The sequence below is a fragment of the Schistocerca cancellata genome, chromosome 5, assembly GCF_023864275.1.
Source record: "Schistocerca cancellata isolate TAMUIC-IGC-003103 chromosome 5, iqSchCanc2.1, whole genome shotgun sequence".
NCBI classification, from domain to species: Eukaryota; Metazoa; Arthropoda; class Insecta; order Orthoptera; family Acrididae; genus Schistocerca; species Schistocerca cancellata.
In genome coordinates, this window is record NC_064630.1 from 520,319,836 (window position 1) to 520,345,873 (window position 26,038).

Here is a 26,038-nt window from a genome sequence, read left to right on the forward strand (position 1 = left end):
ATAAGTGAGCTGGTTTAAGAACCACCCATAATTTATGAACATGTCTTGCTTCTAGCAAGTCCAACACATGAATTACTTGAAAGTCTAACCTCATTTCTTCATTTGTCCTTAACAATCATCACAATCACTAAAATCACTAAATAGCACATAAACACTCCCTGTTCTTCTCTCCACATACACTGAAACTCCACGTATCATACAGCAGGTACTTGTCGGCCGTCAATTTGCTCGTGACTGTTTTTAGACCTGCATACACAAACATGCAATGCGCAGTAGGTCGGATTCATCTCTCTCGGACCGATGACTGTAGCAGTCTGGTCCCTTCCATCCCACAAACCAACCAACCATCATCCCTCTCACACTTCTATTTAAAATATCGTTTGTTCGAGATGGAGGACAGCCAAGTGGTTCTAGAATTTTCTGCAGAAATTCTCGAAGCACTACAACCTACAGTACATATAAATAAATGCTGTAAAAATGAAATGGGTGTTGTGTGGGTCAAACATTAAGGATGGTGAAACAAAAACAGAATCATCATTATAAGGAATAGGCTTTGAGTTATGAATGGGTCCCACACAAACATCTTTTTGGTAACTGTATCTCAACCATCCAACTGGCATCCATATTGCATCACACACATACAGCATGAACATACAACAAGCATTTATAGCTAAGCTCTGCTTTTCTCAGATAGGATGTGTGAGGTGAATGTGGTCAAGATGAGGAGTAGCTAGAGGGCAGCAATCAAGAAAAAGTAGAGCAAGAGAGGCAAAAATGGTCACAGGAGCTGCTTTGACTCCCCCATAAGCAAGAAGGCTATTAAGATGTAGCACTAATTTGGATGTGGGTGTAGGATTGAGTGAGAGGAGGATGGATGTCAGAGACTAAAAGATACAGTCCTTAAAGAATAGAAGGGACTGAAGCCAGAAAGGAGTGTCAAACTGAAGGATATAAGAAGATTACTCACACACAAGTTCCTGTTAAGCAGAAACTGGCAGTAGTGAAAAGATCTGTTATACCTGTTTTATATGTCAAAAATATAACCTATATAAGCTGTACCTGCTTACATATTCCTGCACTCCTGTCTTTTTCTTCTTTACTCCTTAATCCTCCCTGCTTTCACTTCTTCTGCATTCATCCCATCTGCCCAGTGTGCGATTTGTTCTTTTACCAGTGGGGGGGATGTCTTAGGGGCTTAGTATAATTACATATGTTACTAGCTTGGAGCGTGGCGTTACCCATAGTTAAACAGTTATTTATAAATAGATGTTATTGCCGAAACTCACTATTCACGTGTATACACTATCAGAAAAGCCATCCCTTGTTATATCTTTAAAAGTGCATTATAGGTAAAGCTTATTTACAAAATCATCTACATACAGGTATATGACGGGAATTCAAAAAGTAAAGGCACATTTGTGAAAAGCAGTACTTATTCTGATGATAGAAAACTGAAACAAGCGTTATTTTTCTATGTAACCTCCCTGGACTTCAATGCAGTTTTCCCGATGTTTTACGAGTTTTTTTTTTTTTTATTATTTCATCAGAAAATACGTTTTTCGGTTGCATCTGTAACCAATTTTGCACTGCAGCAATGACGTCTTCGTCACTTTCAAATCTTCTTCCCTGTAGTGCTTCTGTTAAGGGTCCAAACATGTGAAAATCACTTGGAGCCAGGTCTGTACTGTATGGTGGATGTTCTAGCACCTCGAATCTCAACTCCTTTATTGCGTCCGTTTGGCATAATGTGGGCGAGGATGACACCTCTTCACAGTTTTACATGACATTTGGATCTGATTGCAGGTTTTAGTTTCGTACACAACACATCACATCCACCATACAATACAGACCTGGCTCTAAAGCCTCGTTTATGCTGGGGCGACGTCTTGCAACATTGTGGCATGCTACGGAAATGTGGCGTGCGTCGTCTTGTAGCATGCTACAACAAGCAACATCTTGCGGCGTATGTTGCATGTGGCAGGTTAATTTATACCAAAGCAACAGAATTTGTGCCACATGTGTGTTAGTCTTGCAGTATAAAGGATGATAAAGTATCGCAGCGGCGGCCTACTTGGTACTTGCACATGCAGCTAACAACGGAAATGAAAACCAAAGGAAAAGAAAACGATGGTGGAAGAGAAGAGTATTTAAAGAAGGTCCACAAAATAGTATCCCAGGAACTAGAAGCAGATGATTGTGCGTTATTTAGTAATGTGCGCTTTCTCCCAGGTGTGTTAGTCTGCGCCAAACCGTTGCCAAAAGGTGGCCTATCGGTAAATGTTCGCACAGGTACCGGACCGGTCACCACCCTGTGTCAGGGCCCGGGGTGGGAATTTCAGCCCAGAGCCCAGAGTTGGGCAAACTCTGCGGTACGACTGCTGCGATATGGCTGCCACACTACTCCCCTCGTAAGCTCGCAAGTAAACGGATGACGCACCTTAGGCGAAAGCAACAATGGCAACATGAGAATGATGATTTAGTTCTAAATGTTTTGAAATGCTTAACTACTACATAACACTTTTTCAAAATTAATAAGCAAACATATTAATAGTATTAATAGTAAGACTGTATTAAAAACTTTCAGTGTTCGGCTCCACAAATTTAAATTATATGTAAAGTTTTACTGCAATGCGTGTGAAATAAACATCCCAGGTTGGGATGCATAAACTAAAGCCAGAGGAAGGGATGGTCTGATGCAGAGGGAGGGAAATCCACCCCCCCCCCCCATACCCCCCTGCAAATCGCACACTGCATCTGCCTAAGGTGAGACAAGTGCCCACGGTTGGGCAACAAGCAAAAGGGGAGAGAAGATGTGTTCTGCGATGAAGAACTAGAGAGACATTATGAATAAATAGTAAATCTGAAGACGTTTTTTACAGATTTCTGTCTATTTAAATGTTCTACTATGTATTAGCATCATAATTCTAAGAGGCAGTTTATACCAGATCATTACTCATTTGGAAATCAGTTGCTCTAGATCGTTTAACAATGCCAACTCTTTCTTGGTTTAAAGAAATTGCCAGCAAAACGCATTTGAAATGGGATTACCCAGGTTCTACAGATGGGAGGAATTCTGGCAGCATGTTATAAAATAACAAACAGCATTATTCTGTTGTACTGAAGCAGTTTGAGATACAATCAACAAATTGCAGTCATGGATGTTTGTGTATGCGGATACAATCTGATGAATGTATGTTACATCATAGTATGTTGTAAAGATAACTTACAGATCCAAAACTTTTACTTTTTCCATGTAGAAAATTTCAAGGAATATGTAATAAACTGCCATAGGCCATTTTTGGAGATGAAGCTTACCCCTTGACAAAGGACTTGAAGAGACTTTTTCATTGCAGAAATTTAGTCAATGGTAAAAGCCTCTGCAATTATTTTCCACAGCAGGTAGATTTTTTTAATGCACATTTAGCACAATGAGTAAGTCAGGCTCCTTAGAATCCAAATCAATGTAACTGATCAGAGCATACAGTTAGGTGCCTTTGCCTACTACATCTACATCTTGTACTACTGCTAGTCATTTTCTGTCCTGTTCCATTCATAAATGGAGCAAGGGGAAAAGACTATCTAGCTGTCTCTGTAAGAGATCTAATTTCTCTGATCTTGTCTTCACAGTCCTTAGGCAAAATGTACATTGGCAGCAGTAGAACTGTTCTTCAGTTAACTGGAAATACCTATTCTCAAAATTTTCTCATTAACATTTCCCAAAAAGAGTGAAGCTGAACAGTTTTGCAATAGTTCTGATAATCAAACATCCAGTACGACATTGAACAGGATTCGGGAAAAGTTTAAAAATTCCAAAAATTGAGTATTTTATCATACTGTTTATTTATTTGTCAATTTCCATGGGACCATTTGAGCAACAGCTACTTGGTCATGCAGTGAATCAGTACATAGTTTATAGAATGCTTATTACAAATTTTGTAAATGAGAGAATTAATTAAACTCATAATGTTCCAACTTACACAGAAGTAATGCAGGGTCAACACAGTCAAATGGTTTTGTTAAATCAAAGCAAATACCTACTGCCCACAGCCTGTAGTTTAGTCCTGATAGTGCCTACACATAAATAAATAAACTGCATTTTCTGTGGATACCCCTTTACTGAAACCAAATTGGAAGTCTGACAGCATATTATGTGTACTGAGATGTGCCACTAGATACTTTGCTTTCTCAAAAACTTTCCAAAACACTGGTAGCAAAGTAACTGGGCAATGGTTGTGTACATTATTTGTTCTCACCCTTTTGTAAAGTGGTTTCACTAATATTTCAGTTTGTCAGAAAACTGACCACTCCTGTAAGAAACAAATGCTCCTGATAAACTGAAGTCAACCATTCACCTTCCGTACTACCATCCTTATGTGCTCATCCCACTTCATATTGCTTTGCAGTGTTTAATGCCTAGTATAATGTATTGTATATGATAAAGGTGTAGAAATTGGAGGAAGAAGAGTAGGGTGGTTGAGGTTTGCTGATGACATTGTCCTTCTAGCCACAGGGGAAAAAGAATTACAGGATTTGGTGGATACCATTGAAACTAATGGAAAAAAATATGGATTGAAAATTAACACAAATAAAACAAAAGTATTGGCACTAGGAGGAAATAAGGAAATAAAAATTATGCTGAATGGAGAAATACTAGAACAGGTGCAAAATTTTAAGTATCTTGGAAGCAGGATAGACACCGACTGGAAGTGCACCACAGAAATTAAAACAAGGGTAGCAATGGCAGAAGAGGCGTTTTATAAGAAAAGGAGAATTTTCTGCAGCAGTCTGGACAGAGAACTCAGGAAGAGACTCATAAAATGTCTTGTAAGGGGTGTTCTTCTATATGGCGCTGAAACATGGACTATGAGGAAGAAAGACAGAGAAAGGCTGGAGGCTTTTGAGATCTGGACATGACGGAGGATGGAAAGAATAAGTTGGATGGACAGAGTAAAAAATGAAGAGGTATTGAGAAGAGTGGGAGAGAAAAGACAGTTACTAGATGTATTAAAGAGAAGAAAAAGAAATTGGATTGGGCATATATTAAGAAAGAATGACTGATTGATCAAAACAGTTTTAGAAGGTTCTGTAGAAGGGAAAAGGAACCGAGGAAGGAAAATATTCCAGATACTGGATGACATGATGGGTGCTACAACATACAGCAGCCCTAAGAAGGAAGCAATGAATCGCAGAAAATGGAGAGGCAAAGGACCTGCTAATATAGTAGATAACTGATGATGATAGCTACACCAACAGTAATTTCTGAATAATAAACAAAAGTTGTATTATCACAGAGGTGATAAATGCATCAGTTGTAATGTATCACAGATGTGCTCATAACAAGAATACAGCTGCAAATGAAAGAAAAAGTTCGGTCCTTCTAATTAAGCAGTGCTGAGAAGAAAAGTTCATCACTTTAAAATCTAGGTGACACAGTCATGAAAGAAGAGGTACAACATCATGGCTATAGAAAGCTTTACACATCTTTAGTGAAATGTACAGATTCCAAAATTGACTCAAGGACCAATTGTAATGATTTTTCTAGCATATGTTTAAAAACTTTCTAAGGTCAATCACACTATTGTATAATTAATTATACTGATACTACAGCATACTAGATATTAGAGTGATGTGACTGTGTCAAGCAGCACACCACTAGTGTTGCATTCTAACATTACATAGTTGTTTTCCTGGTTTCCTGCAGTAACTTATATATTTTGCTACAGTTAGAGCAAGTCACCATTCATCACACCAAATATAAATTTGTCTAACTTTGCCTGCATCCTTCTATGGTCTCTCGATGATAATACTCTCCTATATACTACAGCACTATCAGCAAACAGTCGAAGATTGCTGCTCACCCTACCCACCCTGTCCATCAGAACATTAACTCTATAGGGAACAAGATGGTCCTGATGATACCCTTCTCTCTGATGAACACTTGCTTTTGAGAACAATCTATTGGGCTCTATCAATTAGGGAGTCATCAAGTCACATATCTGGGAACCTATTCCATTTGCTCATACCTTCATTAACTCTGTAGGTGTGGCAGCACCAAAATATCCATTTTAAGTCAGAGTAACAGAGCCAGTAGGAAATTCAATTGAAGGCTTTATTTTAAATGAGAAAATTACAAACAACTACAGATACTGAAGAAATTTGTAATAAAATAATAAAATTTGTTTTACAAAATCTTCTAAAAATCATTTAGGTTTGTGTACCAGTTTGCTTATATTCAGATGCAGGGGTAGAATTCCTAGATGTGGAGATAAAATAGCTGTTTAAATTACAGAACAATTCCTTAGTGGTGAACTTCAGATATGATACCACAAATAATTGAACTCTTATGTGAGCAGAAATTCTCAATTTTGACAATATGTTTGTCCCAACACATTCTTCCTGAAGAAAACAATAAGGAATTGGACATGTAAAGGACCAAACTGAAGCAAAAAAATAACTGAATACAGCTTATATTAAGATTAATGCCCAAAAACATAGTGTCTGTCCTTGTGCTCCACCTATGATCATGGCATAACATAAGCTCACTGAGAATTCTCCACATTCAAGGCAAAATGGTAAATTATGTAGGAATAATCAGTATTTGGACTACAAAAATTTGCTCACCTGCACCACTTACCATCAAAATTTCTGCTTCTATAATATTATGTTGGAGAGAAGTAATTTTAAGCCACTGTGAGTGAAGGGTTCTGAGGAGTCAGATAAAGCATGATGCTCTCAATCAGTTACATCACATCTTGTTTTCAAAAGTAGTTTCCAAAGAGAGAGTTAAAGTCTGATGTTCTCAAGCTGCAAGAAAAGTCACTTCATGATCTTCATTGGATTCTTGAGATTACATAGTCCTCAGTCTCTTGGCCATCCAGGTGTATTCAGAAAGACAGGTATTTTGTAGGCATTTTTATTTTTAAACAAAATGAAATAAAAATTTAATAAATAGTCACCCAAATAACAAAGAAAAATTAATAAATTCATTTTTGGTAGCACAGAATATATATAAAACTCATCACAAGAAGGAAAGTAATGTCATGAAGTATTTAATACACAAAGCAAAATCAGGAAATCCGTATATCATAGCCAAGTAAATTCAGTGGTAATTTGTATTCGTAAAGATAAGATTACAGCACTTAGTTCTGTAGGGGACAAGAAAGGAGCCTCCACGAAGAGTACGTGAATGCAATACACATACTCGGGCGTCCCCTGGGTGGTTGTATACCGGCTGATCCTTTCACTCCAAAAGCAACATGACAATCCTACAGAAAATGACCTTATCAGGCCCAGCACTGACAATTATCTCTGTAAATATTGAAGGCCTGTCTGCATGCAAAGAATGTCTACTACAAGACCTCTGTCAGAAAGAGAAATGTGACATCCTGTGTCTACAAGAAACTCACAGAGATAGCACACTCAAAAGACCCAAGATAAACGGCATGCGACTAGTAGCTGAAAGGCCACACCGACAGTATGGCAGTGCAATCTTTACCAGGCCAAACATACAGATCCTTTCAAGCAGTATAAACAACATCAATGATACTGAAGTGCTAACCATTGAACTTAGTAACTGCACTGTTACATCAGTGTACAAACCACCAACTGTGGACTTTTCCAGCTCCAACGTAAACAATTTCAATAAAGACAGAATTAATTTTGTAATCGGTGATTTCAACAACCACAGTACGCAGTGGGGCTACCAAGAAGACAACAACAATGGCACGGCTGTGATCTGCTGGGCTGAGCTAAACAACCTAAAACTGATACATGACAATAAACTGCCTGCTTCCTACAACAGTGGCAGATGGGGGAGAGGTTATAACCCAGACCTCATCTTCGTTAGCCATCAAGTAACGTCCCAATGCTCAAAAGGAGTTTGCTCACCAATACCAAACACCCAGAACCATCCAATAATATGCCAGATCACATCTGCTGTTAAACCCCATAGCGTACCTTTTCGCCGTATGTACAATTTTAAGAAAGCAGAATGGTCAACCTTTCAAAACCCCATGGAAGATTCTGTAAACAACCTACCACCTGAACCAAGATTCTATGACAATTTCGTGAAGGCTGTGCAGTGGTGTTCCAAGCAATTGATCCCTAGAGGATGCAGAAGCAATTATGTTGAAGGCCTTACGCCAGAATTAGAGGACAAGTTGCAGCAATACCTGACACTGTTTGACGCAAACCCTCTATCCGCGGAAACTATCACTGCGGGGGAGCAGCTAACCTAGTCACTAGCTAAAACCAGGAGAGAGAAATGGCTGAGGACAATAGAGGAATTGGACATGAAAAGGAGCAGTCAGAAAGCCTTGACACTCCTTAAACATCTCAACAATGACCCGACTTTCTCTCCAGGACATGCTCCCGTCACAGCCGACCAAATAGCCCACCAGCTTCTCAAGAATGGGAAACCCGACACCAAAATCAGGAAGTCGGAGACCAAAATAGACAGGATTGAACACCAATAAAATTCAACTCTGACCACCCCTCTCACAATGGCAGATCTGGACAAAGCCATAGCGAAATGCAAGCTAAGGAAGGCCCCGGGCCTGGACGGGATTTTTGTTGAACAGATTAAACACTTTGGTCCCAACGTTAAACAATGGCTACTGAAACTGTTTAACAATTGCATGGAAACATGTCAGATTCCCACAATCTGGAGGAAGGCTAAAGTTATTGCCATTTTAAAACCAGGCAAAAATGCTGATGACCCCAGAAATTTCCGACCCGTATCACTTCTCTGCCATATCTTTAAAATCTTTGAAAGAATACTCCAGGATCGCCTCTCCAGTGCCATAGAACCCTACCTAATCCCCCAACAAGCAGGTTTCCGCCCAGGGAAAAGCACTACATCTCAGGTAATTAACCTCACGCAGCTGATTGAAGACGGCTATGAGAACTGGAAAATAACCGGTGTCGCCTTTATAGACTTGACAGCCGCATATGACACCGTCAACTTACGTCTGCTAATGAAGAAGCTGTATGCCATTACCAGAGACTTTAAATTCACATCCACAGTTAAAAGTCTGTTAGAGGACCGTAGGTTCTCTGTGGAATTCCAAGGGATGCATAGCAGGTGGTGGGCCCAGAAAAATGGTCTCCCTCAGGGCAGCGTACTGGCACTTTTACTTTTCAACATATACACCAATGATCAACCACTGCCAGCTGGTACGGAAAACTATATCTACGCCGATGACCGTGCTATGGCTGTACAGGGTGACTCCTTTGAGGATGTTGAGACAAAGCTCATGGATGTGCTAGACATGCTCTGTCAGTACTACGCCGACAATCAACTCAAGCCGAACCCTAGCAAAACACAAGTTTGTGCCTTCCATCTCCGTAACAAGCAGGCATCCCATAAGCTGCGTGTCTTCTGGAAGGACACACTCCTCGAACACTGCGTTAACCCCAAATACCTAGGAGTAACCCTAGACAGGGCTCTGATGTATAAACAGCACTGTATTAACACCAAAATGAAGGTGAGCGGCAGAAATAATATTCTTCGGAAAATAACGAACTCCTCCTGGGACGCAAAGCCAGAGGTAGTGAGGACCACAGCACTAGCAGTTTGCGTCCCAGCAGGCGAATATGCAAGCAGTGTCTGGTACAACTCTACCCACGCTAAACAGGTCGACATTGCTCTGAACGAGACTTGCAGGCTCGTCACTGGATGTCTGAAACTGACGCCAACAGACAAGCTCTACCATCGTGCTGGGATTGCACCTCCTGCAATGCGAAGAGAAGCGGCAGCCTATAGCGAAAGAGCGAGGGCTGAGATGGCAGAGAGCCACCTCCTCCACAAAACTCAGCCAGCCACCAAACGCTTGAAATCTAGACGCAGTTTTCTCAGAGCAACCGAAGATTTTAGCGACCAACCTGGATCTAGGGTGGAGAGATGGAAGCGATCAGGAGAAGGGCACTGGATGGAACCAAAGGAAGAATTGGCACCAGGTTACGATGAGGACTGGGTGGTCTGGAGATTACTAAACAGGCTACGCACCAACACTGCATGGTCAAGAGATAACCTTCTGAAGTGGGGATATTCTACTACACCTAATCTCTGTGACTGTGGAGAGGTGCAGACGACTCAGCACATGTATAACTGCCCTGAATGTCTTTCACACTGCACTTTAGAGGATCTGATGTTGGCAACCCCAAATGCTGTCGACGTAGCCCGCTTATGGGCCAAATGACTATAACATTTTGTTTCTGTGCACACATATTTGTATATATTATTATTATTATTCGTTACAGTCAACTTTGGACTACGCTAAGCATCAGTCATTTCTTGTGCTTTTTCTTGCGTTCTTCCCAGTACTTCTTCATTTTTTCTGAGTGGGCTTCTTTACGTTCTTGCGACCAGGTTGTTCCCGTCTTCTTTGATTGCGTTCGGTCTTTGAATCCCTGTATTTTGTTGATGGCATTCCTATATTCCATTCTGTGGTAAACTGTCTCTGGTATAATGTTCATTTCTGCAATGTCTTCTTTTACTTCTTTCAGCCAGTTAATTTGTGTCTTTCTGCTTTCCATGTATTCCAGGATTTTCTTTGTCGTTCTTTCTGGTGCCATTCTTTTGACATGCCCATAGAAACTCAGTCTTCTCTTTTTAAAGGATGTTGTCAGTTTTTCAATTTTCTCGTATAACTCTTTATTGGATCGCAATTTATATTCTTGTCCATCCTTTTTAGGTCCTAAGATCTTTCTCAGTATTTTTCTCTCTTTTATTTCCAATTTCTCCAACAGACGTTTTCTGTTCAGTGGGATGCATTCAATCGCATACAAACTTTCTGGTTTTATTACCGCATTGTAGTGCCTGAGCTTGGCATTGATGGAGATCGACTTTTTATTGTATACATTTCGGCATAGCTGGTATGCCGTTTCCATCTTTATTGCTCTTTCCTGTAGTGAAACATTTGGTAACCCTGTCGGTGTAATCCATTCCCCTAGATACTTAAATTTATGAACTCTCTTAATTATTCCATATTTAGTTTGCAATGTCTGTGTTGGGTCTGTTTTGTCCTGTATCATCAGTTCTGTCTTTTCATACGATATTTGTAGACCTGTCTTCTCAGCGATCTCATGCAGCATTTCTATCTGAATCTTTGCTGTTTCAATGTCATCTGCCAATATTGCCATGTCATCAGCAAATGCCAGACATTCAATTTTTGTTTTATTTCTTCCTAACGTTATCCCATTTTTCACTCCAGCTTCTGCCATCTTCTTTCTCCATTCCCTGACCACTTTTTCAAGGACAATGTTAAACAACAGTGGGGAGAGCCCATCCCCTTGTCTAACACCTGTTCCAATTACAAACGGTTGTGACAATCTACCCAAAAACTTCACTTGCGATTTTGTTCCCGTAAGGGTTTCCTGGATTAGACTTCTGCTTTTATCATCAATCCCAAATTCTTCTAATGTGTTAATCAGAGTTGGTCTATCAATAGAATCATATGCTTTTTTGAAGTCTATGAATGTAATTACTAGATTTTTCGATGTGCGTGCGCGAAGTTGTATTATGGAGAGTAGACTGAATATCTGTTCACTGCATGATCTTCCTTTTCTAAACCCAGCCTGATATTCACCCAGTTCTTTCTCTACCTGATTTTCAATCCTGTTTTGTAGTGCCTTGGATAGGATCTTATAGGCCACTGATAACAATGAGATACCTCTGTAGTTATTTGCATTTGTCTTGGCACCCTTCTTATGTAATGGATGAATCAATGCTGTCTTCCATTCCTCCGGAATCTTCTCTGTATTCCAAATCTCTTCAAACAGTGCCTCGAAATTATTTATTAAGTTTTCTCCTGCGTATTTCAGTAGTTCCGCGACTAACGAATCTTTACCAGATGCTTTATTGTTTTTCAATCCTTTCAAGATCTCTTTAATTTCTTCTTTATTAGGTGGTTCAGAGTCTGGTAGCTTATTCTTAGGCTTCTCAAATGTCAAGGTTTCATCAGGTCTTTTGCAGCTTAGCAGCGTTTCAAAGTAGTTCGCTAGGTGTTGGCAATTTTGTTCCACGCTGGTGATCAGATTTCCTTTTTCATCTTTGAAGCAGAGTGTCGGTGGTTTATATCTTGTTATTGTAGTTCTGAATGTTTGAAAGAAATTGCGTGTATTGTTCTTAGAAAATTCATCTTGTATTTTCTGTATTTGTTGTGTGTCATATTTCCTTCGTTCACTTTTAATGATTTTCGTCGTTTCACGTCTTTGCGTTTTGAACTGCTCCCAGTCAGTTGGCCTTTTGGTTGAGTTGTATTTCTCCCAAGTTCTGGCTCTTTTCTGTAGTGCTTTCTCACAGACCTCATTCCACCAGGGATGCTTTTTCTTTTTGGTTAGTAAAATTGTTTGTTCTGCTGCGTCTCGTATTGAGGTTGCAATTTCTTCCCATTTGTGACTTTTGATTTTATCTGTCTTTTCCTTGTAGTCGTCTAAGACTTGCTGATTGAGCATTAAGTCCTGTACTCTGTATTTGGCTATTTTTGTTTCGTCACTCTTGTGACTTCTTTCTGGTGTTAATTTCATCTTAATTTTGGTCAGATAATGGTCAGAATCAAAGTTGGCCCCTTTCACCACCTGTACATCTTGAATGTCCCTTGAATTATCATAACTTATTGCCACGTGATCAATCTGGAACTCGCCAAGTAATTTGTTCGGTGATTTCCATGTTGTTTGTTTTTTGGGATTCTTCTGGATTTTAGTTGTCATAATGTTCAATTTGAATTTCTCACAAAACTCTACTAATCTCTGGCCATTCATGTTAGTTTTAGTGTGTGCTGTAAACCTCCCTGTGCTTTTTGATAATTCGTTTCTTCCAATTTGTGCATTAAAGTCTCCTAACAGAATTGTAGTGTGTTGCTCAGGGATCTTCCCTATTGTTTCTTCCAGTTCCTCCCAAAATGTCTGCACTTTCTCTGGATTTTGTTGGTTGTCTTTATTTATTGGTGCATGGGCATTTATAAGTGTGTACTTTTTATTTTTATTTCTGAATGTTATCAATGATATTCTTGGTGATTTAGATTTAAATTCTAGTACCTTAGTAGAAAATGAGTTATGTATCACAAATGCTGTGCCATATACCCGAAGACCTTTTGTATTCTTTACTATCTGTGCTGGTTTCCCTTTATAAATCCTGTACTGGTCTGCCTGTACTGTATCCTCATCTGGGTATCTTGTTTCTTGTATAGCCAGAACTTTTAGTTTGTGTTCATCCATTAGTTTTGTCAGTTCTTTTTGTTTACCTGTTCTCAGCATTGAGTTCACGTTCAGTGTTCCTATGAACGTTTGATGTCTGTTCCTATGTTTAGCGTTAGGGATCCTAGGACCCTCCGACTGGTCTGTTGCGCAATGATGCTGGGCCCCCGGATCCGAATGCCCAGCTTCGGTGGTATTACCACCACGGGGAGGAAACTTTCTCATTGCACCTTCCATTTCTGATACTTGGTTAAAGCTGTTGTTTCCAGAGGTATACACCTCCTTCCACTAAGACTTAGTTCGCTACACTAAGAAGTTAATTCAGGCCGCTCCTCTGGAGTACAGACACCTTTCGCAGCCGCTTCTCTGAAGTACAGACGCTGGTGATTGAAGATAACTCTTCCGCTCCAAAAGCCGTTGGGACATATAGTGTCTTCTTCCGCCTTCTAGACCGTTGGTTAATCTTCACCTCTTCCGCCAGTTCCGCCGTTCCGATGATCTTCATCTCCGCCTTCACTGCCGTTGAGGTCTTCACCGTTACCCTGGCAAGGGACCCTTACGAGGTACTATCACCCGGGCCAGGTGAACCAAGGTTTTTTAACGAGGTTGTTACTCCTCCCCCTCCTCCTTTTTCAACCGGGCTTGGGACCGGCTTTGGCGGAGTTATATTTGTATATATATTTATACATATATTTTTTTCCGTATGCCTGTAATTAATTTTTTTCTGTGTGCTATTCACTTTTTTTATATTCCTGTATCCATGGTGCTTCTGACTCGAATAAAAAATAAAAAAATAAAAAAAACGTTCTGTCACTGACATGAAGTTCCAAAAATACTACAGTCACTGAGTTAAAACAGGGCCTTGGTTCTTTGCTGTACTACAAAACTAACAATGCCATCTATTGTTTTTTTGGTGTACTACAACAAAAATCCAAACTATTAAGCTGAACAGATGATTTTAGATAAAATTTAAATTATGATGTCTTTTTCTCTGTGTTCCAATTTTAATGAAATAAATCCTATACGTTCCCCAAAGCTATATTCGAGTACTTGTGAACTCTCCATACAAATTCATCTAGTAGCTACAGAGATTAGTGCATCCAAACAGACAGACATGATGGTTTTAGATGAAACTTTAAACCATAATATCTTTTTCTTCTGTTATTAGATTGTGACAAAATAAAACCTATATGTTACTGCAGGCTCAAGGTACATGCAAAAACCCCATGAAAATTGGTCAAGTAGTTTAGGAGATTAGTGAGATCAAACAGTCAGACATTGATTTTACAGTTTTATTATTAGTATAGATGAGGAGGTACCACAGACTGATTAAGTAGGAAGTTTAACAGTTATTTAACTAATGTGGTGCACGTTTGTAGACAGAAACAGTTATAAAATCTCTTATTGAAAAGAGGACCTATTTAAGAAATATGAAAGTTTCATGAAAACAATAATAAGAGCATGATAGAATATGCTGACTTAAAGAAAACTATTTGTAAATGTCTCCAAGAGAAAGTGTGGAGATATGAAAATTTGGTATGAGAGATAATTGGAAACAATAACACACACACACACACACACACACACACACACACACACACACACACAAAACCATATTGTCCTGCTAAGTACTTTGTACAGGTGTTGTAGCTTGACTTGGTTTAGATACCAGATCAAGTGGACCAATTATGTAGGTGAGAGGAGAAATGAGATTGGGAGGAAGAATAAGGAGTGGAGATTGGGAGGAAGAATAAGGAGTGATAGGTTAGGTGACTGAGGTGAAGAAGGGAGAGGTAGCTAGAGGAGAGGATAGAATAAGGATGAGATCTACGTATGTTTCATTCATTTGACACATAAGATGAGACCCAATCAATAGATTCTCCAATTCACACCATCCATCGCCACATTTATACTTACCTCAATTTGTTTTGGCCCTTTATTTACTATGTCTAAGGTTACTTGAAATTACAGAAAATTCGTGTAATATTTGTTCATCATCATTCTGCACAAAACAAAAACAAATTACTCAACTTCAACATGCTGCTGTCAAGCATTGCCCCTCATACTATTTGTTGGAATCAAATCATCTTAATCTGTTGCTCCCATCACCTATTAGTAACTGGTCTAACACTGAAAGATCTGTAGCATTACCCACAACTGCCCACCTTGAGATGAGGTGGCTTCTTTTATTATGGTGGCTCCTGATGATGTCATGGCATCAGCCAAACACTATGTCACAATAATAAAGTATTTAATGAATCAAATGGACATTTGTACAATTTTCAATGACACTGAAGACCAATTTTCAATATGATTCACTGGATCAAAACAGAATTCAAGGACCCTCATAGATTGATGTTTCTGTTTGAACGCAACTTGTGGTTATAATATATTGATTGAACCAGAATGACACAGTGATAGGAGAGTTAAAACACATAAAAATGTAATTCACTACAAAAATGTCAAAATCAAAATTACAATAAAAAGATTCTGGTTCATGTACATATTCAACAGATACATTTTAATCATTGATTACAAACCTGTACTTGGACTCTTCCAGGTAAGGTATTTCATAAATTATCAATGCATTTATATCTAAAACATTATCTCGTATTTCATAAACTACTAATGCTTTTATGTAAGTGATTTAATTAAAAACATTGCCTTTTTGATGAAACAGTTTCCTTTTACCAAGGTATTTCAATGTTGTACATCGACATGATGATTCAGTTGATTCAGAATGCTTTTCAAAGGAAATGTGAGAAAGTAGGTTGAGCAGTGCTCTGTTATCAGTCCAGGAAAGCCACCACCAAGAAAAAATATGTCACTGTATGTAAGAGGCAGTTCTGACTTCCAGTAACTGTGAGTAATGGAGGGGTAATTTCTGAAACTAAATAAAAATTGAATCATGAAGCAAGCAATATTATTGCTATGAAAAGAGTGGATAATTTCAAGCTATTTTATGTAGTGCCCAAAAGTGCCATGTTAAGTTACATCAGGATCAATGTTTATTATGTAAAAATTTAGTTTATAATGAACAACAGGCTTTCCATTCTGAAGCAACAGGTGAGGTATAAACTGTATGCTCAGAAGCATACATTGATTTATAAGTAGAGCAGACACTGCAGTAGATTTATATCACAGTGTCACTGAGAATATTGCACTGGCATAGGCATGGGGAGTTCCATGTGACACACAATGAAGTGGAACAGTGAACTGGGAGTAGAAGAAGATTCTGAGAGGAGAGTGTAAGTGTAGACTGAATGATTTGGAGCATTTGGGTTTGGAGGGGGAGGGGGGGTTATGAGACAGGGGTTATCTGAGATTAAGTCCAGGAGGAATGGATGATTAAAGAATATATTATAAGGACAATCCTCGCCTACATAATGTAGCAAAAGAAAAAAAATCACTACATTTGTTTACAGCTTTGCATTGGCCACTCATTAGGGTGCAAGTTAGTTGGTTGGCAGTTACATGCACACAAAATATTGCTCAAAAGTTATAGCAGAGCAGGTGTTTGACGTGAATGGTTTCATGTGTTGCTTCACATGTACATATGACAGAGTAGGATGTGTTTTTGACAATATTAGTATAGAATGTGCTTGATGTGTGCAAAGTAGAGGATCTTGCATCTGAGATTTCTACAGGGACATAACCTGTGTAAGCAAAGTGTTGGTAGTAGTGGCATGAAGACTGACCAAGATATTTCATGTATTGTGTTATTGGCAGAATACCAGCTAGGCAGAGGTGGAAAAGATTGTGGGTAGGTTGATGGCAGGTAGCATGCGCCATAACTAGAAAAGAGTTAAATAGTATAACATTCCAAAATTTCCTTAAATATTCATATAGCTAAAGAAATAAATGCGAAACACAGATAGCTGGTAATTAAAATAATGAGAATCTGAAAGTAATCCCATGTGAGAATGTAGCAACCCTGTGCCTGTAATTCTGATTTAATGTGTGCATTTGAATTGGATGTGCTTCAACATAATTGTGAAGTGGTGTGCAGTTTCAGTTTATTGCAGCAAAAGAATGAAACCATAGATTTTTTAATTACTTACGTGATATCTCCGGTTGCTGAAGGTAATAATCAGTTGAACCTGCTTGCTACAATACAGTAGCCTTAAGTTGCATTATTTGGCAATTCTGGTATTACAAATAAACAAATGCTTCCATTAAATATGTTCACATGCTCCATTCAAAAATTTTAACCCATTTTGGATTGAATTTTCACAATAAAAGAAAACTTACACCACATGTGCCATCTGGATTCTTCCCCCAGACACCAGTGTATTAGAACTCTGCAAGAGGGAACTGGCATTAAAACATGTCCTTGGTTTTTGTCACCCACCTGCCCTTAAGTTATGTTAATTTCTTCAGTCTCAGCATTTCTTTTCCTTCTCTAACGTATTACCCTATCTTCCATGTAAGCTCTCAGGTTTGCAAATCTTTTCCAGTGCAGTCCCCAACAGTCAGTCTTTCCTTCTCATCCCATCAAGTAAATCTCCCCAGACCTGGAGGTCTGGGTGATTTTTCTGAACTCTCTCCATTCCCTACAACTCACCATCCTTTTCCTTCACCCCTCTTCCTTCCGCTTCAACCTTCTGCCTGGCAAAGAAGCCACCTGCTCCAAAAGCTTGCAAATATCAATACCTTTATGTATGTATTCTCCTGCATCTGCTTGGTGAGTACATTTTTTTAATCTATTCAATTAAGAGTCATGTTAGGTAGCTTATGCAATTTTCATTATGAATCTACTTCTGAGTATGGATGAATACTAGTCTTGGGATCACTGTTGCTCTTGTTGTATATAAATGATGTTCTATCATAAAGTGAAAAATCAAAAATTTTGCTTTTTTCATAGAGATGAAACAGCAAAGGCAGTATCAAATGAAATGTTCAGAAAAATTGTTAAATGATTCTGGACAAATGACCTTCACTTAATGGATAAAAAACACAATTCATTCAGTGCTCTAAAAGACAAGCTGTTCATCACTAAGAACAATAGAAAAAAACTAAAGGAAGAATGTAAATCTCAAATTTCAAATTCCTGAGTGTGCATTAGGCAAAACTGGAACTCAAAATAACAAATGCTTGTGATCAGAAACATTTTCTCTACATATAATTGCTAATTTTGGAGATGAAAGCCTCTAAGAGTGTAATTATTTACCATGTTTCCATTTGATAATATAATATGGAATTTTTGGAGAAATTTAACATAGTAACACAAGAAAGTCATTGCACAGAAACATACTGTAAGATAATAGCCCTCCTCTATCCTCATGCACACACCTGTTTAAAATTACTACAAAAGGAACAGCCATGATTTCAAATAGTAGTAGCCTTTATAAATATAAGATTAGACACACAACATCCTCCACTGACTGCACCTTAGCCTAAATCTTCCATGGAAATGAGTAAAGAATGTAATCACAAAAATATTTGACCAGCTCCAGTAATAAAACACTCATTATTGCACCTCCACTACCACCACCGTATAATTGATAGTAAGATGCTCCTGGCAAGCAAATGTTTCTTATATACCTATCTACTGGCTCCAGGCCACAGTCTTGTGTATGTTCTCCAAACTGTAAACTACTTATGCTGTCATGCTATGGCTAGATGAATAGTTGGTTTCTTATCGCTATGTCTTTTATTGTGACCAGAGCTAGAACATCTCCCTGGTGAATTCAAGGAAAGAAAACAGTTCTAAAATAAATTGAAATCATTTACACTTGTCAACTCCATACATGAATTTCTTAACAGATAATATCTATGTGTGCTCAGTATACATTTACTAAATTTTATGTGGATTAAGGTTGAAGTAGAATTGAATAATGTAACTGACTAAACTGTTGCTGCATTTTCTCAGTATTGTATTTCTAAACATATTAACTTTTCCACATAATACTAAGTTGTTACAAATGGGGTCCAGATAATGTGTAAATAAATGCCTTTTTATGCTTTATGTGTATGGAATATTTGTTTCCTGAATGTAATATTTTTTATGCTGCTCTCTCTCTCTCTCTCTCTCTCTCTCTGTGTGTGTGTGTGTTTGTGTGTGTGTGTGTGTGTGAGTGCATGTATGCATGTGTGTGTGTTTCTCCAGTTAGATTGTAAGTATTCCTATCTATATTCCTTTTGTACATTTTTTTGTGAAGATATGTGACAGATGTTGCTAATATTTCTTAAAAACTGTGTGTTAAGGACATAAGAACATAAACTAGAAAGCAGGCATCAACCCATTTTGTCCTTTGAACACCACGATATCTGAACAGGCATTGTTATTATGCTGGAGATATATCTTCCACCTCACTGTCATTTTATGATGAAATGTGTCATGGACACTCATAAGGTTACAGCAATCCAATGATTGAATTTGTACAGTTAGGAGCTGGTCAGTTAAGATCATCTTCAGATTAGTCTGTGTTAATAAAATGGGCATAACAAAGCGAAATTATTAGCCAAGAATGACAGCTTCAAAATATAAAATCTTGTTAAGAATTCTGAACCACTTCACCCAGTCACATGTCCAACTGCCGTATACACCACATACCATTGGCACCAAACGACAGTGACAGAAAGAGAATTCTGTAGCACAGAAAGTACAATGTTATTATAAATGATTGAAGTGACTTCATAGATTTGCTGTAGCTATGTTAACATAGTGTCACAGGGCTTTGGAAACACATAGAAAAACTCAAAAAGGTCTTTTTGACATATTACAAGTGCTCTATATGTGCCCCTTCTTCCCCTACTAATTCTGCAGATATCAAGTCTGTAATCAAGTTCTTCCCATGTTCAGTGCATGTTCCTATCAATCTGTTCAAGCATACTGTTGACGGAATTTTGCAATTCTATTGGGTTTGTTGGTAGAGGATGTATGAACACTGAATCTTTCCACACAAAAAAATTGCATGGAGTTAGGTCAAGAGAAAGTGGAAGCCATGACATGAATTGCTAATCATCAATCCCATCACAACTGATCTATCTGTTTCAATTTCCTATTTTAGAATTCACAAAAAAAAGATGGAAGTTGGTGGAACACCATACTGTTGGTAGATGAAGTCCACATTGTTGCTCTTCATTTGTAACATGAGCCAATTTTCCAACATGACCAAATACAATGACCTGTAATGGTATTTTCTCAGAAGAAAAGAGATGATAAACTTACAACACTGAGGCTGCACAGAAAACAGTAACTTTAGTTGAATCTCAAATGCGCTGCATTATAGTGTGCTCCCAAATTCACACAATGTGCCTGCTTGCTGTACCATTCACAAAAAATGTTGCTTCATTATTAAAGATGATTTCCTCAGAAAACGTATTCTCTTTCCAAAGCTGCAACTGTGCCTAAAATTCAAAGCATCTGACTTTGCTATCAGGAGTCACGAACACTCTACTTCCTATTTTTGTCGACTTCTGAGGCTCTGTCCAAAATTCACCCACACACAGTCAATTGTTGCTTCACTAACTGCAGGTCAACCCTTTGATTCCCCCCTGCAGAAGAATTCTGATGCTTTTAACTGCACATACCATCGCTGAATGGAGTTGGCAGCTGATGGGTCTTTGTTTAACATTGTTCATGAGTGTCATTGCACTGTTACACAGACTGATGTGAATGCATTTCCAGCACAATATATGCTTTCTTGCTGCCTGTCACCACCTTGCCTACTGCATTTTTGTGGCAGGAATATGAAGTTTGACTTTTTGAGTTTTTCTTTATGAGTTTTGAGTTTTGTGACAATATGTCAATTACAGTAAATATATGAAACCACATCAATCATGTATATTAACCTTATAGTTGCTGTTATGAGGAGACTTGTTCACATGCAACCTCTAAAGAGCCAAATAGATTTAGGAAAACTATGACGAAACTGAATACAACACAAATTAGCAACAATTTATGGTAATTTATTAAGAGAAAATATACATTATGTATCTTGAGTGTGAATATGATGCATGACAATGTTGAATATTGGTTCAGTCCTGAATCCAGTGAATGATGACTCATTTAACTAGTAGAATGTTCAGTTGGGCTCTTCTGGGCAGCAGATAACGTCTTGAGGCACAGTGTTGATACTCCTGAGTTAACTGCGCATACATGTGACATCTGAGTGGAGCCATCTGTCTGCTTCTATCTCCATTTAGTAGACCTGTGTTCACATGGAAATTATTTGTTTGATATAGATGGCAGCATAACATAGTCCATATCTGTTGGCTGACACAGCATCATTGTAACTTATTAACCCAGTCCAGGAGCATTCAAGGATCACATTAAAATTCTCTAAATCTTAGCTGCTGCAACACACCTGAAACATTTAAGTTTCAGAAAAAAATTGTAACTGTAAAAGCGTGGATGGGAAAGGGGAAATACATATCATTTCATTCAAACCACAATGAGCTTCCCATACATCACTATTATTTTAGTTTTGCTAAGTACACGACATTCAGCAAGCTGCCATCTATGTTTTTCCATCATCTACTGCTTTTGCAGTTGTCAGGATTCTAACGTTTCTCCTTAAGCAAGGTAGTGTATGACAATGAATGTCATCTTGTTAGTACACAGAATCTGTGTAGATTGTATTAAATATCTTTACAGAACTGACTGGGCTTCAGCAAAAACCCTGCTTGGAGACACTAACTTCCTGAAGAGGCTTCAAGACTATGAAAAGGACAATATAACAGACAACATGTTGAAGAAACTGAAACAGTATGTGGATCATCCAGACTTCACCCCTGAGACTGTCGCAGGTGTATCAAAAGTTTGTAAATCGATATGCATGTGGGTACGAGCAATTGATTGTTATGCCAAAGCATATCGTGTTGTACAGCCAAAGAAAGCTAAGTTAGTACACTTCCTTATACTGACACTTTTGTTTCCAATAATGCTTGCATAAGATCATTTTCTCATTGCTTTGAAACCGTGTTTGTCACAGATAATCTTCATTTGATTATTTATGATGTTTTCTTTATGTCACCAGGGAGGAGGTGACATTTCAGATTATGGTTACCAATTACTTTGACTTGCTACCTGGTATAAGAGAGGAGCCTGAACCATGTTTAGAGCAAAGTCAGAATGCAGCAGACTCACAGAAACAAGTTTAAGGCTAGATTGTTTGAGAAGTCCAGTAGAAAGAAAAGCAGTCATAGGATAGGTGTTAGCTAAGTACTACAACAAAAGCTGGGTATAGATGATATAGATGTTCTGCACCTCTCTGAATATTATGTAACCCCATGGATGGAGCAGTTAAATATCAGGAATTATAAAGTAACATAATTTTCAGGTATAGTTAACATGGAAAAAGGAGGAGTTGGAACGTGAGTAAGAAGTGGACAGAAAGTCATAAATATTGAAACAAACAGTTTTTGTGTAGATAAGAACTTAGAGACATGTACTTGTGAGTTGTTATTGCAGAATGCTTCTCTGGGGATTGTAACAACCTACAAGATTCCTTCTAGGAAACTTTCAGCTATTTATGAGAAATTTAGATGCATTATTGAGGTACCAGGCAGGCAAGAAGAAACCGTTAGCAGTTTATGGTGATTTTAATGTGGATTTCTTGAAAGATATAGGCAGGAAAAAATGAACTGGTATCATTATTTTGGTGTTACAATATAAATTCAGTAGTTAATTTTGCAACTAATAAGCATCAAGATAGCAGGACCAAGATTGATAACATATTCATAGCCAGTGCTCAGGCTGAAACAATTAATCTGTGTCCACTTGTTAATAAACTAACTGTTCATGATGCACAATTAATGGAGGTAAACAGTATAGCTCCATACAGCCCTGAGGCAGGTTCTTGCAAAGCAGCCCTCATCAATGAAAACAGAATGCATCATTTTAAGAGTAGGTTAAAAGACATATAGAAAGAGAAGATAATGTCAAATTCAGTTATTTCCATAGTGAATTTGTGTCAGAACAAGTATTTGAAAGTAGTTTTCCCAAAAGGTTATCCAGAAAATTCATTTAAAAAAAGTAAACCATGTATCACTAAGGGAATTAAAATCTCATGTAAGAAGGAGAGGGGAGATAAGTCTAGACCTGTAAGAGGGAGAGGGGAAATACGTCTAGATCTGAAATTTCTCACATACTACAAAAAACTGTAGTATTTTAAGGAATGTCAGTAAAATGTCCAGAAGTATTCAAATCCTGATAGAAATAAGTAATGCAGAAAATAAGTTTAAAACTAAATGATATATTGTGAAATGGGAGACAGGATAGTTAGTCTGTACAGGACACCATAACAATTAAAGTAAATGGCATTGTTGTATCTGAGAACTCGCAAGCTGCAAGTACTTTTAACAACCACTTTTTGCCGGCCGAAGTGGCCATGCGGTTAAAGGCGCTGCAGTCTGGAACCGCAAGACCGCTACAGTCGCAGGTTCGAATCCTGCCTCGGGCATGGATGTTTGTGATGTCCTTAGGTTAGTTAGGTTTAACTAGTTCTAAGTTCTAGGGGACTAATGACCTCAGAAGTTGAGTCCCATAGTGCTCAGAACCATTTTGACCCAACCACTTTTTAAATGTAGCAATAAAAATAGGACTAACTGGTTCAGTTGAACATCCAACAGAATATATTAAAAATGTCTTTCTACAAATATTTAAACAGCTAGAAGCAGCACTAATGTCTTTCATTGAGTTTAATAGAATTGTATATAGTAAAAAACTTTTCTAATGTTCTGTAAGACCCATGGTCTTCAGGTATGTGGAATGTTTCAAGATATAGATTAATCAGTCAAGAAAATTAATAAATTATGAGACAGAATGGCTGGTCAGTGAGTACCTAGCCTTTGGAAGTAATAGGTCTTTTTTTGGGGGTGTGAAAGGAGTATATTAGTAAAAGTTAAAAAAGAAGGACTTGTGGTTCAGACCACAGGATGAGAGAGACCCACCTGCAGTGAGAATAAGGGTAGGAAAAGATGAAGGGGAGGATTGAGACAGAGTATGACCTACATCCTATGACACTTCTCATCTTGTCAACCCTCGTCCTCACAGCAGGTTGATCCCTCTCTCTCTCATCATGGGGCCTGAGTAACCTTCCCTTCCTTTTTCACCTTCCCCAACATATTTTGTTTTCAACCTTCCCCAACATATCCATCTCTCCTCACCAAATAAACAATTATTAATTCCAAAAGATAGGTATGGGGCCTTTTTACTTTTTGTAGGAGTTTATGTGGACTGTAGAAGCTTAAAGAAGAAGAGAGTCTAAGCATTTGAGATATGGTGCTGTAGAAAGGTGCTGAAAATAGGGTGGAGTGATGACACAGGGAGTGAGAAGTTTCTCCATATAAACAATGAAAAAAGTAATACATTTAAAAAAAGGACAAGAAAGAGGGACAAGGTGATAGGAAATGTGTTAAGGCATCAGGGAATAGCTGTCACGGTTCTAGATGGAAGTGTAGAGTTTTAGAACTACTCTCTTAAGACAAAGAGAAAGGGCTTTACAAATTGATCCAATCAATAATGTGTTAGTCTGTCTGTGGCCCTTATGCAAGCAGTTATTCGGCTTGGCATTGATTGACAGAGTTGAGTGGATGTCCTCCTGAGGGATATCGTGCCAAATTCTGTCTAGTTGGTGCATTAAATGATCAAAATCAAAAGATGGTTAGAAGACCCTTCCCGCAATGCTCTACGTGTTCTCAGTTGGGAGAGATCCAGCGACCTTGCTGGCCAAAGTAGATTTGGCAGGCATCAAGACAAGCAGTAGAAAATTTCACCATGTGCGAGCGGTCATTATCTTACTGAAATGAAAGCTCAAGATGGCTTGCCACGAAAGGCAACAAAACGAGTTATACAATATTGCCAACATACTGCTATGCTGTAAGGGTACAGCAGTTGACAACCAAAGCAGTCCTGCTATGAAAAGTAATGGGATCTCAGACCATCACTCCTGGTTGTCGAGCTGTATCATGGGTGACAGTCAGGTTGGTATCTCACCATTGTCCAGAGCATCTCCAGACACATCTTCAACCTGGAATCTCATTAAAATTGCATTCAGTGTTGAGTCCTGCTTTGAACAGAGCCCTGACACCAGCAGAAACGTGTCTGGAGATGTCCCCCACAGTTGTGAGACACCGACCTGACTGTCTCCGCCATATGGCCTGATAGCCAGAAGTGATAGTCTGCAGTGGCATTTCACTTCATTGCAGGACCTCTTTGGTTGTCACCTGCAGCACTCTTACAGAATAGCTTTTCATTGATGATTTTCTACACCCTGTTTTGTTGCCCTTCATGCCAAGTCATCCTGGGTTTACATTTTTCGAAGATAATGCCCGCCTGTGACGTTGAGGTCTCTACTGCTTGTGTTCATGCTTGCCAAACCTACCATGGCCAGAAAGGTTGGTGAGTCTCTTCCCAATTGAGAATGTTTGGAGCATTATGGGAAGGGCCCTCTAACCAGCTAAGGATTCTGATAATCTAACACACCAAAGCCAAATAATTGCTTGCATAAGGACCAGAGGTGGAACAACGTGTTACTAACTTGCTCAGTTTGTGAAGCTCTTTCTCTTGCATAAATAATCCAATATTTCTGAAATTATAATCATTTGTTTGTCTTTACATGTACATATACATAGACATCACATCTACTGATTTCCATCCCATTTGGATAACAGGGTTGCCACAGGTTCTGGAAATCAGGGAATTTCAAACTTGTCAGGGAAATCAGGGAAATTTGGGAAAAAAAACACTGGAAAAATCTTATTTTTGTCTCAGTGGATGAAATGGAGTTTTTACTCAGGTGCCATGCATCATCGTTGGCTGGGTGCAGCTGAGTATGTGCGCTGCTTCTTTGCTGCCTCATTAATACTGCTTCTCCCCAACCTACCACTCTCT

The 26,038-nt window shown here is 38.6% G+C and overlaps 1 protein-coding gene across 1 annotated transcript in view; it reads left to right on the forward strand.

The window, feature by feature from the left end:
- The window catches only part of LOC126188640 (dynein axonemal heavy chain 6), a 1,044,937-nt gene that overhangs the window by 667,645 nt on the left and 351,254 nt on the right, over positions 1-26,038 (forward strand). The window contains exon 88 of the mRNA XM_049930241.1: positions 21,800-22,045. Coding sequence (XP_049786198.1) covers positions 21,800-22,045 — 246 coding nt within the window. The remainder of the gene's footprint in view (positions 1-21,799; positions 22,046-26,038) is intronic.